General features: G+C 42.8%; 2 protein-coding genes across 4 annotated transcripts; one reads left to right on the top strand and one right to left on the bottom strand.

The window, feature by feature from the left end:
* The first annotated feature begins 4563 nt into the window (after nucleotides 1-4563).
* LOC139563620 (interleukin-17F-like) lies at nucleotides 4564-10517 on the top strand. The gene is made up of 3 exons (XM_071382456.1): nucleotides 4564-4914; nucleotides 9397-9638; nucleotides 9981-10517. The coding sequence occupies exons 2-3, from the start codon at nucleotides 9406-9408 to the stop codon at nucleotides 10213-10215; spliced, it is 468 nt and encodes a 155-aa protein (XP_071238557.1). The 5' UTR covers nucleotides 4564-4914; nucleotides 9397-9405; the 3' UTR covers nucleotides 10216-10517.
* On the bottom strand, nucleotides 10509-15799 carry LOC139563619 (stathmin-4-like). 3 transcript variants are annotated; one of them, XM_071382455.1, is made up of 7 exons: nucleotides 15706-15799; nucleotides 14009-14069; nucleotides 13822-13914; nucleotides 13378-13583; nucleotides 12903-13094; nucleotides 12472-12489; nucleotides 10509-11103 (listed from the first exon to the last, which is right to left on the bottom strand). In XM_071382455.1, exons 2-7 carry the CDS (start codon nucleotides 14019-14021, stop codon nucleotides 11095-11097), a joined length of 531 nt encoding a protein of 176 aa, XP_071238556.1. In that variant the 5' UTR covers nucleotides 14022-14069; nucleotides 15706-15799; the 3' UTR covers nucleotides 10509-11094. The 3 variants fall into 3 exon arrangements, with proteins under 3 accessions (XP_071238556.1, XP_071238554.1, XP_071238555.1); XM_071382453.1 differs by lacking the exon at nucleotides 10509-11103 and having other exon boundaries at nucleotides 12382-12489; XM_071382454.1 differs by lacking the exons at nucleotides 10509-11103; nucleotides 14009-14069 and having other exon boundaries at nucleotides 12382-12489; nucleotides 15706-15763.
* Nucleotides 15800-15950: the final 151 nt, after the last annotated feature.

The following is a 15950-nucleotide window of genomic DNA, read 5'->3' as shown; positions in this document are numbered from 1 at the left end:
GCCTATAGCCTACTATATTTATATTTTAACGCAGTCATCTCGGTTTTCACTTCATTCATGCTTGTTTGTATCAATTGCAAAGACATTGGCAACTGTATTTATAGTACATTTTGTTCTGAAGTTATCAGCTGTCACAGAGAGCTGGATAAACCATGTGATTCTATGATTAGCAGAGATCTTCTATGTATAAAGTGACACGGGAGGGCAAAAAAGCATCTAACGATGCACTGTTCTATGAGTGGTCTGAGGCAGGCAGTAAATTTAGAGTGTTTTCAAGTGAAATATTAATAGCAATGGTTTTGGGAGATTAAATGATGCTCTTATGAAGTTTCTAACTATGAACTTAGCCTTAAAATGCTTTTGGGGAACCGGGCCCATCTCAGCAAAAAACACACCTGATTCAACTAGTGAACTCATCATCAAGATCTTGTTAAGGTAAATCGTGTACTATTGCTGGGCTGGAACGTAAACCTGCACACACAGCGGTTATAGTACTATGGATAGTACTATGGATGGTCGTTCCTGTAGACAGTTGCATGCATCTATCCTCTTATCTCAGTGATCAACCACATAGGTTGAAAAGATCATATCAGAGAAGCAACGGTTGTGTGATACTCCTACCTCCTCCTCCTACCCGGTTGTTGTCTAGTCATTCCCTTACACGCTAGGCTATGAACTACAAAACAGCTTTGCTATCTATCTCTCCATCTAGACGAAACTCTGTTCTAGATAGATGCCTCCAATGATATGGTTTCCCCATGTGCTCTCTACCACTCAACCACTGCACGACATCACACAGATGAGTGAGAGGCTGACTGCATCCAGCCACTGTCCTATTTTAGAACAGGCTACATCTACCACCACCCACATAAGAGAACGAGAGCGAGAGCGAGAGATGGAGAGAGAGCTCTTACGGGTACTCTACTATACAGTACTTTCCTTTATGGACTTCACCAACTTCCTGTGCCTTTCCTGCTGATCCTGCCTCTTCCTGTGATGCCACCTTGTCACCCTGTGTGATGTGGTTCCTAGCGTCCCCTGTTGAGGTCTCTGTCAGAAGGTGTCGAGGTGTCATTCTGAGTCTGCTGCAGTGACTGGTTAGAGTCTTGCGTGTTGCTCAGGGCCTGTACGGCTTGGAAGCGTATCAGCACTTCTGTGACCCCATTTTGTCTGGAGAGAGGATGTGTGCATGTCGATAAATAAAATGCGGCTCATTTATCTGCTACCCATGAGACAACAAAACACAACAAATAAAATAAACATTTTATTTGGAGTGCGGAGTGCAATAGAGATAGCCTCATCTGTGGATCTGTAGGGGCGGTATGCGAATTAGAGTGGATCTAGGGTGTCTGGGATGATGGTGTTGATGTGAGCCATGACCAGCCTTTCAAAGCATTTCAATGGCTATTTGATGTGAGTGCTACGGGGCGTTAGTCATTTAGTCAAGTTTCCTTGGCTTCTTGGGCACAGGGACTATGGTGGTCTGCTTGAAACATGTAGGTATTACAAACAGGGCCAGGGATAGGTTGAAAATGTCAGTGAAGACACTTGCTAGTTGGTCAGCGAATGCTCTGAGTATGCGTCCTGGTATTCCGTCGGGCCCCCCGGCCTTGCGAATGTTAACCTGTTTAAAGGTCTTACTCATATCGAGCGAAATCACACAGTAGTCCGGAACAGCTGATTCTCTCATGCATGGTTCAGTGTTGCTTGCCTCGAAGCAAGCATAGAAGGCAGTTAGCTTGTCTGGTACAGTAGGCTCGTGTCACTGCGTAGCTCGCAGCTGGGTTTCCCTTTTGTAATCCATGATAGTTTGCAAGCCCTGGCACACCCGTTGATCGTCAAAGCCGGAGTGGTAGGATTGGATCTTAGTACTGATTTGCCTGTTTGATGGTTCATCAGAGGTTGTAGCAGCATTTCTTATAAGCGTCCGGATTAGCATCCCGCTCTTTGAAAGCGGCAGCTCTAGTCTTTAGCTCAGTGAGGATGCTCACTGCCCTATCCCATCTGGGCAAGCGGAATACCTATGTAAGGATGCTGTTCATTGACTATAGCTCAGCCTTCAACACAATAGTACTGTACCCTCCAAGCTCATCCTTAAGCTCGGGCCCTGGGTCTGAACTTGAATGTAGGAAACAACACCTCCACTATGCTGACCCTCAACACAGGGGCCCCACAACGGTGCATGCTCAGCCCCCTCCTGTACTCCCTGTTCACCCTTGACTGCATGGCCATGCACACCTCCAACTCAATCATCAAGGTTGCAGATGACACAACAGTAGTAGGCCTGATTATCAACAATGACAAGACAGCCTACAGGCAGGAAGTGAAGGCCCTGGAGGAGTGGTGCCAGGAAAACAACCTCTCCATCAATGTCAACAAAATGAAGGAGCTGATCGTGGACTTCAGGAGACAACAGATAGAGTACTCCCCTATTCACATAGACGGGACCGCAGTGGAGAAGGTGAAAAGCTTCAAGTTCCTCGGCGTACACATCACTGACAATCTGAAATGGTCCACCCACACAGACAGTATGGTGAAGAAGGCGCAACAGCACCTCTTCAACCTCAGGAGGCTGAAGAAATTTGGCTTGGCCCCTAAGACCCTCACAAACTTTTACAGATGTACAACTGAGAGCATCCTATCGGGCTGTATCAGCACCTGGTACAGCAACTGCAGCGCCCAACGCTTCACCAGGGGCACAGTGCCTGCCCTCCAGGAAATCTACAGCACCCGATGTCACAGGAAGTCCAAAAGTATTATCAAGGGCATCAACCACCCGAGCCAGGGCCTGTTCACCCCGGTATCATCCAGAAGGTGAGGTCCGTACTGGTCTATCAAAGCTGGGACCGAGAGACTGAAAAACAGCTTCTATGTCAAGTCTATCAGACTGTTAAATAGCCATCACTAGCCGGCTACCACCCGATTACTCAACCCTGCACCTTAGAGGCTACTGCCCTATGTAAATAGACATGGAATCACTGGGCACTTTAAATGGAAAACAATTAATTTTAACATACTGTTTACTCATTTCATATGTGTATACTGTACTCTACTGTATTTCAGTCAATGCCACTCAGACATTGCTCGTCCTAATATTTATATATTTCTGAATTTCATTCTTTTACTTTTAGATTTGTGTGTATTGTTGTGAATTGTTAGATACTACTGCACTTTTGGAGCTAGGAACACAAGCATTTTGCTATACCCACAATAACATCTGCTAAATATGTGTATGTGACCAATAAAATGTGCTTTTATTAGATTTTTGTAATCCATGGCTTCTGGTTGGGGTACGTACGGTCACTGTGGTGATGACATTGTTGATGCACTTATTAATGAAGCCGGTGACTGATGTGGTAAACTCCTCAATGTTATTGGATGAATCCCAGAACATAGTCCAGTCTGTGCTGGTGAAACAGTTCTGTAGCTTAGTATTCGCTTCATCGGACCACATCCGATGAACTTCCTTTTTTTTGCTTGTAATCAGGAAGCAGGAGGATAGAGTTAGAGGCCTTGCATGCGTTTCTGCGTGTGGAGTAAAGGTGATCTAGAGTTTTTTCGCCTCCAGTTGCACTGGTGACATGCTGGTAAAAATGAGGCAAAACTGATTTCAGTTTCCCTGCATTAAAATCACAAGAAACACTGCATCTGTATGCGTATAGTCTTGTTTTCTTATGGCCATATACAGCTAGTTGAGTGTGGTCTTAGCGCTAGCACCGGTTTGTGGTGGTAAATAGACAGCTACGAAAAATATAGATGAAAACAGTATGGTCTACAGCTTATCATGAGCTATTCTAACTCAGGCGATCAAAAACTTGAGACTTCCTTAACATTAGAGATTGTGCACCTGCTGTTGTTAACAAAGAGACACACCCCTCCTCCCTTTGTCTTATCCCAGTCTGCCATTTGGTCTTGACGATGCATAGAGAAACCAGTGAGACTACACTACCGTTCAAAAGTATGGGATCACTTAGAAATTATCTGGTTTTCGAAAGAAAAGCAAATGATTTGTCCATTAAAATAACATCAACTTGATCAGAAATATAGTGTTGTAAATGACTATTGTACCTGGAAACAGCTGATTTTTTATGGAATATCTACAGAGGCCCATTATCAGAAGCCATCACGCCTGTGTTCCGATGGCACATTGTTTTAGCTAATCCAAGTTTATCATTTTATAAGGCTAATTGATCATTAGAAAACCTTTTTGCAATTATTCTAGCACAGCTGAAAACTGTTGTTCTGATTAAAGAAGCAATAAAACTGGCCTTCTTTAGACTAGTCCAGTATCTGGACCATTAGCATTTGTGGGTTCGATTACAGGCTCAAAATGCCAGAAACAAAGAACTTTCTTACTCGTCAGTCTATTCTTGTTCTGAGAAATGAAGGCTATTCCATGCGAGAAATTGCCAAGAAACTGAAGATCTCGTACAACCCCTGTCACACCCTGATCAGTTTCACCTGTCCTTGTTATTGTCTCCACCCCCTCCAGGTGTCGCTTGTTATCCCTGGTGTAGCTTGTTATCCCTGGTGTATATATCCCTGTGTTTCCTGTCTCTCTGTGCCAGTTCGTGGTGTATGTTCCAAGTCAACCAGTGTTCATGCTTTTTTCGATTCTATTTTACTAGTCCTCCCGGTTTTGATGTTACAGTTTTTCAGGTCCCTTTGATATGATATTCTTGAACAACGCTCATCCAGTTTGTTTTCCAGTAACTGCACATTTGCCAACAGAACGGAGGTTAATGGCGTCTATTTGTTTGATGACGTAGTCTCGGCAGGATGCCATTTTGCCTGCCTCTTTTGTTGTTGCCGCTACTTCCTCTTTTAAGTCCCGGGCATTAGGGCCTGGTCTGGAGTAAGCAGAACATCCAGAGCTGCCAACTCGTTGAAGTAGAAATTCTCATCCAAATTGAGGTTAGTGATCGCTGTCTGATGTCCAGAAGCTGTTTTCGGTCATAGGAAATTATGGCAGAGACATTGTGTACAAAAAACGTTAAGATCAGCTTAATGAAAACACAAAATAGCGGATTTGGTCAGGAGCCTGTAAGACAGCTGCTATCCACGTAGAGAAGTCAGGAAAGTAAAGAGATATTTGTGACTTGTTCTCAGCTCTTGATTGACCAGTGTAAGCCACAGATAAACAGGTTTTAAATCCATATAATTGATATAAAATGCAATAGTTCAAAAATATGTTTTACAATTGTTTTTGGGGTCAGGTGAAGTGTTCCCCTGTGATTCCTAGATATTACTTAGCCCACACTGGTAGGTTTAGTGGAGGAAGAAGAAGCAACTTCAGAGATTCCTGGATGTTTAGAAACCCCCATGTAGCTTAACCCTGGGCCTGACGTCCATATTTCCTCTGACGGTGGTGTCAGATTGTCGCACTGTGTTGACATAACAAGTAGAAAGTCCTAGAAGGTCTGAGCCACATGAAACACAGGCAAGCCTTTCTGGAGTACCTGAACTGTCACTCCAAGATCTCTCGATTTCCATTACTTTATGTATCGCGAACTGAATATCAAACCAGTTACAGTTTTGCAACTATGAGAATATGAACTTTTACTTCAGAAAGGGCTGTAAATTACTCGCCTAAAGCTTTTGGATTTTTCTTGTAACTGAATCAAACCAATGTGTCTGGCCTGAACTCAGTCCTTTGTTGTGACCAAAGGGGAACTAGTCATGCCCAGGCCCACTATTTGGGACACACTGTGTTAGGGTTCAGCTCTGTACAGTGAAATGAATCATCCAAAACGCATCTAGATATTATCTATCATGAATAGTTGGGAATCTACCCTTACCGTTTCGTAAATGCCAATTGATACCAAAATAATAACTACATTGTCTCGATATCATGTTGAACACGATCCGGGAGTGCAAAACCATGACAAAGCAATGTGAAATGTAAGGATGGAAACTCACGGTGCGGTCCTTCTGAATCTCTGTGTTTGGTTACATAGTGATCGGCATGACAATCCAGGTCAGGGGCTGGTTTTATTATGTTCTGAGTGTTGACGCGTGGGAGTATCAAGAGCGAGGATTCGTACGGTGTCTATGATTGCATAGTTGTATTATTACTGTGATACGATTTTAACTTTGCTATTTTCCCAGGACAGTGAACATTGAGTCCCCAAAAATATTTTGATATCAAATTGCAGACAGACATACATCATCATTTGAAGCATATGACCAAATTAATTTTCCCCCTGGTGGGATAATAAAGTTGATCTGATCTCTAAAAAGTCTGACTCAAATGGCTTGACAATAGCTGTTTAAACTGACATACTGTTGCTGTGACATAGATATCTTCATACCTATCAGAGCTATTCATGACAAACTCTGGCCCATAACCATACATCTTGCCACAGCTGGCTGGTTGGCTAATGTCAGTATAAAATGATTTGGCAAACACTTTGTTGAGCCCTACATAAGTGATTTCTAGGCATAGACTAGAAATCACTGGGCACTTTAAGGAATGGAACACTAGTCACTTTAATAATGTTTACATATCTACCATTACTCATATGTATATACTGAACTGTATTCTACAATATCTTAGTCACTTAATGTTTACATATCTGGGATTATTCATCTCATGTGTATACTATTCTACGATATCTCATTCACTTAATAATGTTACATATCTGGCATTACTCATCTCATATGTACAGTGGGGAGAACAAGTATTTGATACACTGGCGATTTTGCAGGTTTTCCTACTTACAATGCATGTAGAGGTCTGTCATTTTTATCATATGTATACTTCAACTGTGAGAGACGGAATCTAAAAGAGAAATCCAGAAAATCACATTGTATGATTTTTAAGTAATTAATTAGCATTTTATTGCATGACATAAGTATTTGATCACCTACCAACCAGTAAGAATTCCGGCTCTCACAGACCTGTTAGTTTTTCTTTAAGAAGCCCTCCTGTTCTCCACTCATTACCTGTATTAACTGCACCTGTTTGAACTCGTTACCTGTATAAAAGACACCTGTCCACACACTCAATCAAACAGACTCCAACCTCTCCACAATGGCCAAGACCAGAGAGCTGTGTAAGGACATCAGGGGTAAAATTGTAGACCTGCACAAGGCTGGGATGGGCTACAGGAGAATAGGCAAGCAGCTTGGTGAGAAGGCAACAACTGTTGGCGCAATTATTAGAAAATGGAAGAAGTTCAAGATGACGGTCAATCACCCTCGGTCTGGGGCTCCATGCAAGATCTCACCTCGTGGGGCATCAATGATCATGAGGAAGGTGAGGGATCAGCCCAGAACTACACGGCAGGACCTGGTCAATGACCTGAAGAGAGCTGGTACCACAGTCTTAAAGAAAACCATTAGTAACACACTACGCCGTCATGGATTAAAATCCTGCAGTGCACGCAAGGTCCCCCTGCTCAAGCCAGCGCATGTCCAGGCCCATATGAAGTTTGCCAATGACCATCTGGATGATCCAGAGGAGGAATGGGAGAAGGTCATGTGGTCTGATGAGACAAAAATAGAGCTTTTTGGTCTAAACTCCACTCGCCGTGTTTGGAGGAAGAAGAAGGATGAGTACAACCCCAAGAACACCATCCCAACCGTGAAGCATGGAGGTGGAAACATCATTCTTTGGGGATGCTTTTCTGCAAAGGGGACAGGACGACTGCACCGTATTGAGGGGAGGATGGATGGGGCCATGTATCGCGAGATCTTGGTCGTGGCTGGGTCTTCCAGCATGACAACGACCCGAAACACAGAGCCAGGGCAACTAAGGAGTGGCTCCGTAAGAAGCATCTCAAGGTCCTGGAGTGGCCTAGCCAGTCTCCAGACCTGAACCCAATAGAAAATCTTTGGATTTTGTAACTCTCCTCATTTGGGAAAGCAGAAATATGCCACCACAGGTGCAGTTAACTCTAATGAACTTATCCTCTGCAGCAGAGGTAACTCTGGGTCTTCCTTTCCTGTGGCGGTCCTCATGAGAGCTAGTTTCATCATAGCGCTTGATGGTTTTTGCGACTGCACTTTGCGACTGAAACTTTCAGTCGACTTTCAGTCGCTTCTATTTGGTAGAAAACCAAGTCCATATTATGGCAAGAACAGCTTAAATAAGCAAAGAGAAAGGACAGTCCATCATTACTTTAAGACATGATGGTCAGTCAATCCGGAAGATTTCAAGAACTGTGAAAGTTTCAGTCGCCTGCCAAATTGAGACCAAATCACTGGCCAATTTAATAAATGGGTCACTAGTCACTTTATACAATGCACTCTAAATAATGCCACTTTAATAATGTTTACCTATCTTACATTACTCATATCACATTTACAGCTGAAGTCGGAAGTTTACATACACCTTAGCCAAATACATTTAAACTCAGTTTTTCACGATTCCTGACGTTTAATCCTGGTAAAAATTCCCTGTCTTAGGTCAGTTAGGATCACCACATTATTTTAAGAATGTGAAATGTCAGAATAATAGTGGAGAGAATCATTTATTTAACTTTTATTTATTTCATCACATTCCCAGTGGGTCAGAAGTTTACATGCACTCAATTAGTATTTGGTAGCATTGCCTTTAAATTTTTTAACTTGGGTCAAACGTTTCGGGTAGCCTTCCACAAGCTTCCCACAATAAGTTGGGTGAATTTTGGCCCATTCCTCCTGACAGAGCTGGTGTAACTGAGTCAGGTTTGTAGGCCTCCTTGCTTTTTCAGTTCTGCCAACAAATGTTCTATAGGATTGAGGTCAGGGCTTTTTGATGGCCACTCCATTATCTTGACTTTGTCCTTAAGCCATTTTGCCACAACTTTGGAAGTATGCTTGTTGTCATTGTCCATTTGGAAGACCCATTTGCGACCAAACTTTAACTTCCTGACTGATGTCTTGAGATGTTGCTTCAATATATCCACATAATTTTCCTACCTCTTGATGCCATCTATTTTGTGAAGTGCACCAGTCCCTCCTGCAGCAAAGCATCCCCACAACATGATGCTGCCACCCCCGTGCCAAACTTTTCCATATATGTCTATGTGCACTACTATGTGCACTACTTTCCATGCTGTGTGGTTACTTAGTGCTTACTAAGCACAGGATGAAAATCAATCGCAGCGTCACAGGAAGTGAACCAGGCCACTCCAGTATAAAACTAACAGCATCACCTCAGACAACCAGACCAGGACCACAACACAGCAACAGAACAACCAGACCACAGTACAACACAGCAGCATCATGTCATCTACTTTAAGCTTCCAGTCTTTGACGGTAAGTGATGACTTTAGTTTCTTCAAGATATTACTGGATTTTGCCACTGGTGTCTGTATCAGCTGGGGAAGACATTAAAATGTGTGCTGTTTGAAAAGTAAGAGTCCATTTCAGAGGTGATACCAGGCTACTAACAGTCCCTCGCTTCCTCAGGTGCTGTGTATGAAGGGGGTGTTGGTAATGATGATGGGGGCAGAGGCGGCCCCCCGTGCCCATCCAGAGAAGACCGAGAGCCACACACGAACCACACTGCAGACACACAAGAAGCCTACAGAGTCAGAGTCTACAGGTCCCGTCACAGTAATTCTCCCCTTGCACCTAGACCCAAATTACTTGGTTCCTTTCCATTCCATCAGACCCATTTGGAACCATTCAATCTCCCCATGGACTTACAAGTAAGAACCAACAAGTAGCTTACACATACACAATGCAAATGTCACAATAACCAAGACACAACCAAGACACACACACGTTTTGTTCTTCTATCCTCGTGGGGAACTCAAATGTATTTGCATTCAAAATCCTATTTTCCTTACCCCTAACCATAATTCTAAACCTAACCCTTAAAAGCTTAAAATAGCCTTTGTCCTCATGGGGAGGGCTATTTACTACCCCCCCCCCCCCCCCACACACTGTTTTTATACCTTTCATACCTTTAAGATGCTTGCTTTGAAATAAGTATGAGACTGTGCTCTGTTGAATACATTGTGATCTCTAATATCATCCTCTCTCTCCAGCACTACCTATGACGATAGACGCTTTCCCCCCATCATCTCGGAGGTCAGGTGCTCTCTGAAGGGATGTCTGAACATCAAGGGTAAGGAGGACTGGCACCTGAAGTCCAAACCCATCTTCTACCAGATCCTGGTCCTGAGGAAGGTGATGGGAAGTGGGAAGAAATGCCACTACCGGCTGGAGTCAAAGGTCATCTCGGTGGGCTGCACCTGTGTCAGGCCTACCATCAAACAGTAATGCTATTAGAGTGACGAGGTCCAGCCTGTTGGCACAGCTGGTTGGGCCATGGTGCTGGCAATATCAAGGTTGAAGGCTCAATCCCTACATGCGTAGAATGTATTGAAAGTATTTGTGTGTTAGTTTTATGTAGCTTTGGCTGTGTCATTAAAAGATTGATTTGAATAATAAAATATGGATATATTTTCTATTGCGCTTTAAATCGCACAATTGATTATGTATTGTTTATTTTGGGGTTATTTAATGTATTGGATAATATGTTTGTATTTATTTAAATAAAGAAATTCACATAATCAATTCAAAACAACTCTTTTTATTCCTTTTTGTCATCTAAAATGGAGCACAATTTCTGTACAGTAACAAACAACCACATCATACCCTGACCTCTGTTCATCTCAGTAGAGTTACAATGATGTTGGCTCAGACAGACTCAAGTTTACCAACCAAACTCATTAATGCAATTTGAGTTAAAACCTTTCCTGAAGGTGTGAGCTCAAAGCACAATGTATGATATCAAAGTGGTTTTACTGAAGCATACACACTCAGGCTCATGCTCATACTTACACTCACGCTCACGCACATGCCCCCACTTCCCCCGGCCCTCCAATCACAAACTCCACACACACACCAATGGCACTGTCGTCACATTAGTGAGAATCCTGAGCAGAACTCTGTTTCAGCTCAATCTTTTTTGTTGTACTGGTCAGATCCTAAAACATTCCGCTTCAGTCGTTGACTTGACCACCTCTCACGTGTCATTAACATCTCATAGTCTCAGAGTCTTTTCTCCAAACAACTGAACCCAGAGGGCTACAGGCTGGCGAATGGCCTCCCAAAATGGCTCCCAAAATAAGTTCAGCTTGTGTTGTGATCAGGCCGTCATGACACCTACAACACAGAGTTCAGGGCAGTTAGCTAAGACACAAGCGCGCGCACACACGTGACTAGTGCACATGTAAGTAAACATACAAACAACAAGGATCTCTTATACTGACTTTTACTTTTTTAATTGATATAGTGACATATCACATACATCTGTAAGTAGTACATATACGTGCAATACAGTCTATTCTACGACTAATCACAACTACTATGTCTGCAAACATACAAAGAAACTAGCAGTACAGATGTAGGATCTTAGTTTGCCACAACAGGAAAATAATCCTGCAGCAACAGGAAATGTGATTATAATTAATGTGATTATAATTCATAGAGATTTTGTGGGTGTTGATACATTTTTCATTCGGGCAAATCAAGTCTGACATTTCAAAGTGGAAATTACAAACTTTAGAAGCCTCAAACACATCTGAAGTTTGCATTTCAGCATGTTTTAGCTTGCGTATTACATTACTAGGAGTTTTAGTTAACTAAAACATCAACCTCTAAGAAAAATGACAGAGGCAATAACTTGTTTTTCTGCTCCTAGTACTGTATTATGCAAGTCAGCTGAGTTAATTCATATATTTATTCCATATCATGCCTATATCTTTCACTACTGCAGAGAGAGAATACTCTCCTTAAAAACCCATATTTTAATGTAAATTCACAGCAACAAAAGAGGGATCAAATTAAGATCCTTAATCTGTACAAAATATCAACACTAGACTACTCACCTATTTATGTACATAAGCTGACATGCCAAAAAGTGGTGAAAAGTGTGATCCAGCATGATGTGTAGAATGCTTTAAATTTAAGTATGTGTGTCAGTGATTTTATTGACCAGAATATATTTCCATTTCTTGCAAATAATTATGTATTCATTTTATTTTCATTTTATTTAGCCAGGATAGTCCATTCAGTTACAATTTCCACTGTTTTCCAGGGAGTCCTGGGTTCATGGTCTATTATAAATGCCAAGCCTACAAAATGTGCCAATATCTACTCAGTGTGGTTTATAAATTGTGCATAGCGCTCTTATACTCCGCTACACTCAAGGGCACTACAAAACTACAACTTGATTTTCTGTCTCTCCACCATTGCTCTGAGGAAACCACCTCTGCCTGCTCTGAAAATAACCAACTTCCATTTTTTGCTTTTGTTGACTTATAAGCACAAAAAGATTGTATGCACACCTCCTATTCCATCACTGTGAATTCTCGTCTGTCAAACAAATCCCATTTCCATTTTAAGAAACTGTCTTTTTTTGTTGTCTTTTCTCTTCTCTCCTTTTCTCACTCAACAAAACAGAGGCCCCACGCTCTCTCTCCATCTCTCTCTCTACCCGCTCTCCTCCTTGTGCTCTCTGTTTTTCCTCACCTCCACAGCGTGCTTGTCCTGAAAGAGAAACACAGAAACCACCCTTTAGATTTCCTGTCCGTTTCATATCAGGGAAGAAAATATTGGTCAAAAGTAATGATGATCTATGGATGTTTAGTCAGTAGAGTGTATCTCAATTACATGTGTATGTCTTGATTGTTTCTCAAACCAGCTACATTAGATGGGGACAATAATAGTTTCAATTATGTTACACAGTATTCATTCTGAACTTTAATATCACAAAAAAGAACATATCTCAACTGACTAGAACTATTCTGCCATAATATAGATGATATCCATGACAGATTAAAAAAAAGAGAGCTAGAGTCAGGGTTGGAGTCGATTCCACTTAATTTCACTTCCTGTATTGAGTGAATTGAAATGGAATGGACCCCAACCCTGCCTAGGGTATCAGCTGAGTGTAACTCTACCTTCTCCTGCAGGCGTTCCAGCATGGCGGCCAGGTGTGCCTCCCGTTTCTCCTTGTTGTGCTCCATGCGCAGCTCCAGCCGCTCCTTGGCCAGCCGGATGAAGCTGTTGTGTTCCTCCAGGGCCTTCTGGGCCACCTCACGCTCATGTTCCCGCTTTTCTGCCAAGTGCTTCAGTAACTCAGCCTCCTGGCACTAGGGGGTGATAGAGGGGTGGAAGAGAGAGGGGTGAGTGGATAAACAGAGACCAGAGTGGGCAGAGAGCCCCACCACAATCCCTATCCCTTCGATAAAACAAAGCAGTCCCAATTAACACTTCACGAACTTCCATCTCTACCCCAACAAACTGGGAACAGACAATTCTGACCAACATTCTGTGAGCATTCCACCATACCAATCTAGAAACAGTCAATGCTGTCTTTCTGTCTGTCTGTCTTTCTTTCCTTTCCTTTCTGACCCCTGACCTTTGACCCCTCACCTTTCTCCTCTCTTCCGCGGCATCCAGCTTCCTCTGGATCTCCTCCAGGGAGGGCTCCCTGCGTGGGGGTGTGATGGCGAGGGTGTTCGGACCCCCGTCGAATGAGGGTGGCTTCAGGATGACCTCGAAGGCCTGGCCGGACCTTCTCTTGTTCAGCTCAATCACCTCCATATCCCTGATGATGCACAGGTTCAGGTCCACCACACCTGCAGAGGGCAGGCAGAGATGAAGCAAAGTGTGAGATTGTATAAAGGAAGAACCCAAAGGAAATTGGAGACCAATGAAGGGGGGGGGGTTGCCATTTGTGTAGCTGCCATTTTTAGCGTCCTCAAAAAACAATATTATATTTATGTGATTACTGGCTCATTGACTGAACTGGCTTATATGATGTGCTGTGGGAATGGTAGGTTGATGATTGTGTTAGAATTGTGAAAAAACTTTTACCTTCTTTCTTGGTGGGCTTTTCTTTGGGTTCATGTAGGATGCAGGAACAGAAGATGGAAGCTAGAGGGAGCTCCCGCATCTTGTCTCTGTACGCTGCAGGGGAGAGAATATTAAGTGAGATCAGCATTAGTCTCTCTCTATCTCTCTCACTCACATACGAGCACGCAAGCACACACACACACAGTACCTGCAAGAGTCATTCTGCCTCTTGTTTTTCTTCTAAAGACACTGTGGTGAATCAGATATTTCTGAAAGGCGAGACAAAGAAAGTTGCTTTATCATCAGATCCTGAAATCTGCAAACACATGTTAAATCCCTGTATTGCTATAGAATCCCACTACCATTACAATAAAACTGGCCCATCGTGAGCTACTGTGAAGCCTTCATTCAACCCACTCATCAAGAGCACTTGAGGCCCTGCGCTTGTCATGAAACGAGAGAGGGAGGGGTGTGAAAGAGATAGGGGAGTGGAGGGAGAATGGGTGCGAGTACCATCTTTATTCTACCGCAGAAGTGACCTAACCATTCTCAAGCCCTCTGTCTCTCCTCGTGATAATCAGATGGACAGATCACACTCATTATCAGAGCATGATGGTACTGTATTGTTATGATTTAACAAGGCGGGGCCTACCTAGCTTGCTCACATAACATACAGGCCTTATTGTCTACAGCAAAAAGAAGAGAGTGATGGAAGGAGAGAAAAATACATCTATTGAATTCTTGATAATAACTTAAATATTTCCATTTATGTTGGCTCCTGCTCTTCAAGCAATCACTGTGACTCACTTGTGGTACATTCATTTCACCACAAAAACAACAAAATAATCCACACACAGAGAATCTGAATATTTTCTCTCGCTCTCTATTTGTTTTTTCTCCTCTTTCTCTCCATCCACTCTCTTTATCACGGCCCTCTCATTTCACATACTTACACAAAGCTACCTCGCAACAGTAGCTAGGCCACTAGGCCACACAATACATTCCCCCCTACATACCCAGGAAGAGTAGCAGCTGATTTCGCAACAGCTAGTGGGGATCCTAATAAAATACCCCCTAAAAAACTTCAGTCACGACTAGCTGTAGGAATACTGTTCCATATTGAACATTGCTGTTGTTGAGCCTGCCTACTGTGAGCATTGACTGAGAAGTAAATCCTTGAAATCAACATGCTTTTCTGACTTACACTGGCTTCCAAACCAAAGGCCCCCACACTATCTCACAGACAGGAGTGAACATGCACACACACATACGCTGAGATCTCTCTCCACTATGCAGACTCACAATCTCCTCATTGCATAACAACATGCATAAAGTCATCTCAGTCATATTGTACTGATCATCAACGTCAGCTTTCTCACATTAAACTGTTTTGTCAACAAGTAAAGTACTTTTTAATAAATGCATAATAAGCAATACACGAGGTATGAATTGCATAAACTGCATTTATGTGAATTAAAGCCACTTTACAAAATCATCTAGGGCAGACTGTTTCTTGTAAGCATCACTACATTTCAATGTATTATCTCCATCTGTGGTTAAGCTGTTCAGCCAAACACTGAGCACACACCTCTACAGCAGAGGTGATGTAAACTCCCTGTTTATCTCGGGGGATGTCATAGTCAGTGTTGCACAGAGAATGTCCATCATCTGACTGCAGCAGAGAGGCATCTCATACATACACTCAGATAGCTAAAGCCTTTTCAAATATGAAACAGCCCAATATTTAGTGAACAACAGACAGACTTAAATCAGCAAAATATACAAGAAAAGAGCTTTGGAAATTAATGTAACATTGTTGAAATTAATATAATAGGACAATTATCCTGGATGCAGAATGCAACCTGCCATACTTTTTTGTTGTTTCGGTAGTTTAGATGGACTCACCCTGTGCTGAGCAATGCTGGTGGTACTCTCCTATGTCTTTATCTTGCTTCCCTCTTTCTCTACTGTTTGGGCTGTGCTCTCAGCAGCATCAGCACCACAACCAGCTATTACTGCATGACATCACCTCCTAGCCATCCCATTGGCCCAGAGGAATCCAGGCCCCTGATTGGCTGGAGAGCTGGTGGAGAGGAGGGAGAGGGGGTAATGTGGGGGAGGAATAGGCAGGGGTTAAGGGGATGTTCTTT

This window comes from Salvelinus alpinus, chromosome 34 (genome assembly GCF_045679555.1).
Source record: "Salvelinus alpinus chromosome 34, SLU_Salpinus.1, whole genome shotgun sequence".
In the NCBI taxonomy this organism is placed as follows: Eukaryota; Metazoa; Chordata; class Actinopteri; order Salmoniformes; family Salmonidae; genus Salvelinus; species Salvelinus alpinus.
The sequence above is the reverse complement of the archived record's forward strand: the minus strand, read 5'-3'. Positions and strand labels throughout refer to the sequence as shown.

What these genes read in the sequence shown, in the direction of transcription:
- LOC139563620 (XM_071382456.1), top strand. Translation starts at nt 9,406, where the DNA reads ATGAAGGGGGTGTTGGTAATGATGATGGGGGCAGAGGCGGCCCCCCGT. An exon ending in ATCTCCCCATGGACTTACAA is followed by an intron (nt 9,639 to 9,980) that starts GTAAGAACCAAC and finishes CTCTCTCTCCAG; the next exon opens with CACTACCTATGACGATAGAC.
- LOC139563619 (XM_071382453.1), bottom strand. An exon ending in CCGCGGAAGAGAGGAGAAAG is followed by an intron (nt 13,095 to 13,377) that starts GTGAGGGGTCAA and finishes ATCACCCCCTAG; the next exon opens with TGCCAGGAGGCTGAGTTACT. An exon ending in TGGAACGCCTGCAGGAGAAG is followed by an intron (nt 12,490 to 12,902) that starts GTAGAGTTACAC and finishes TTTCTCTTTCAG; the next exon opens with GACAAGCACGCTGTGGAGGT.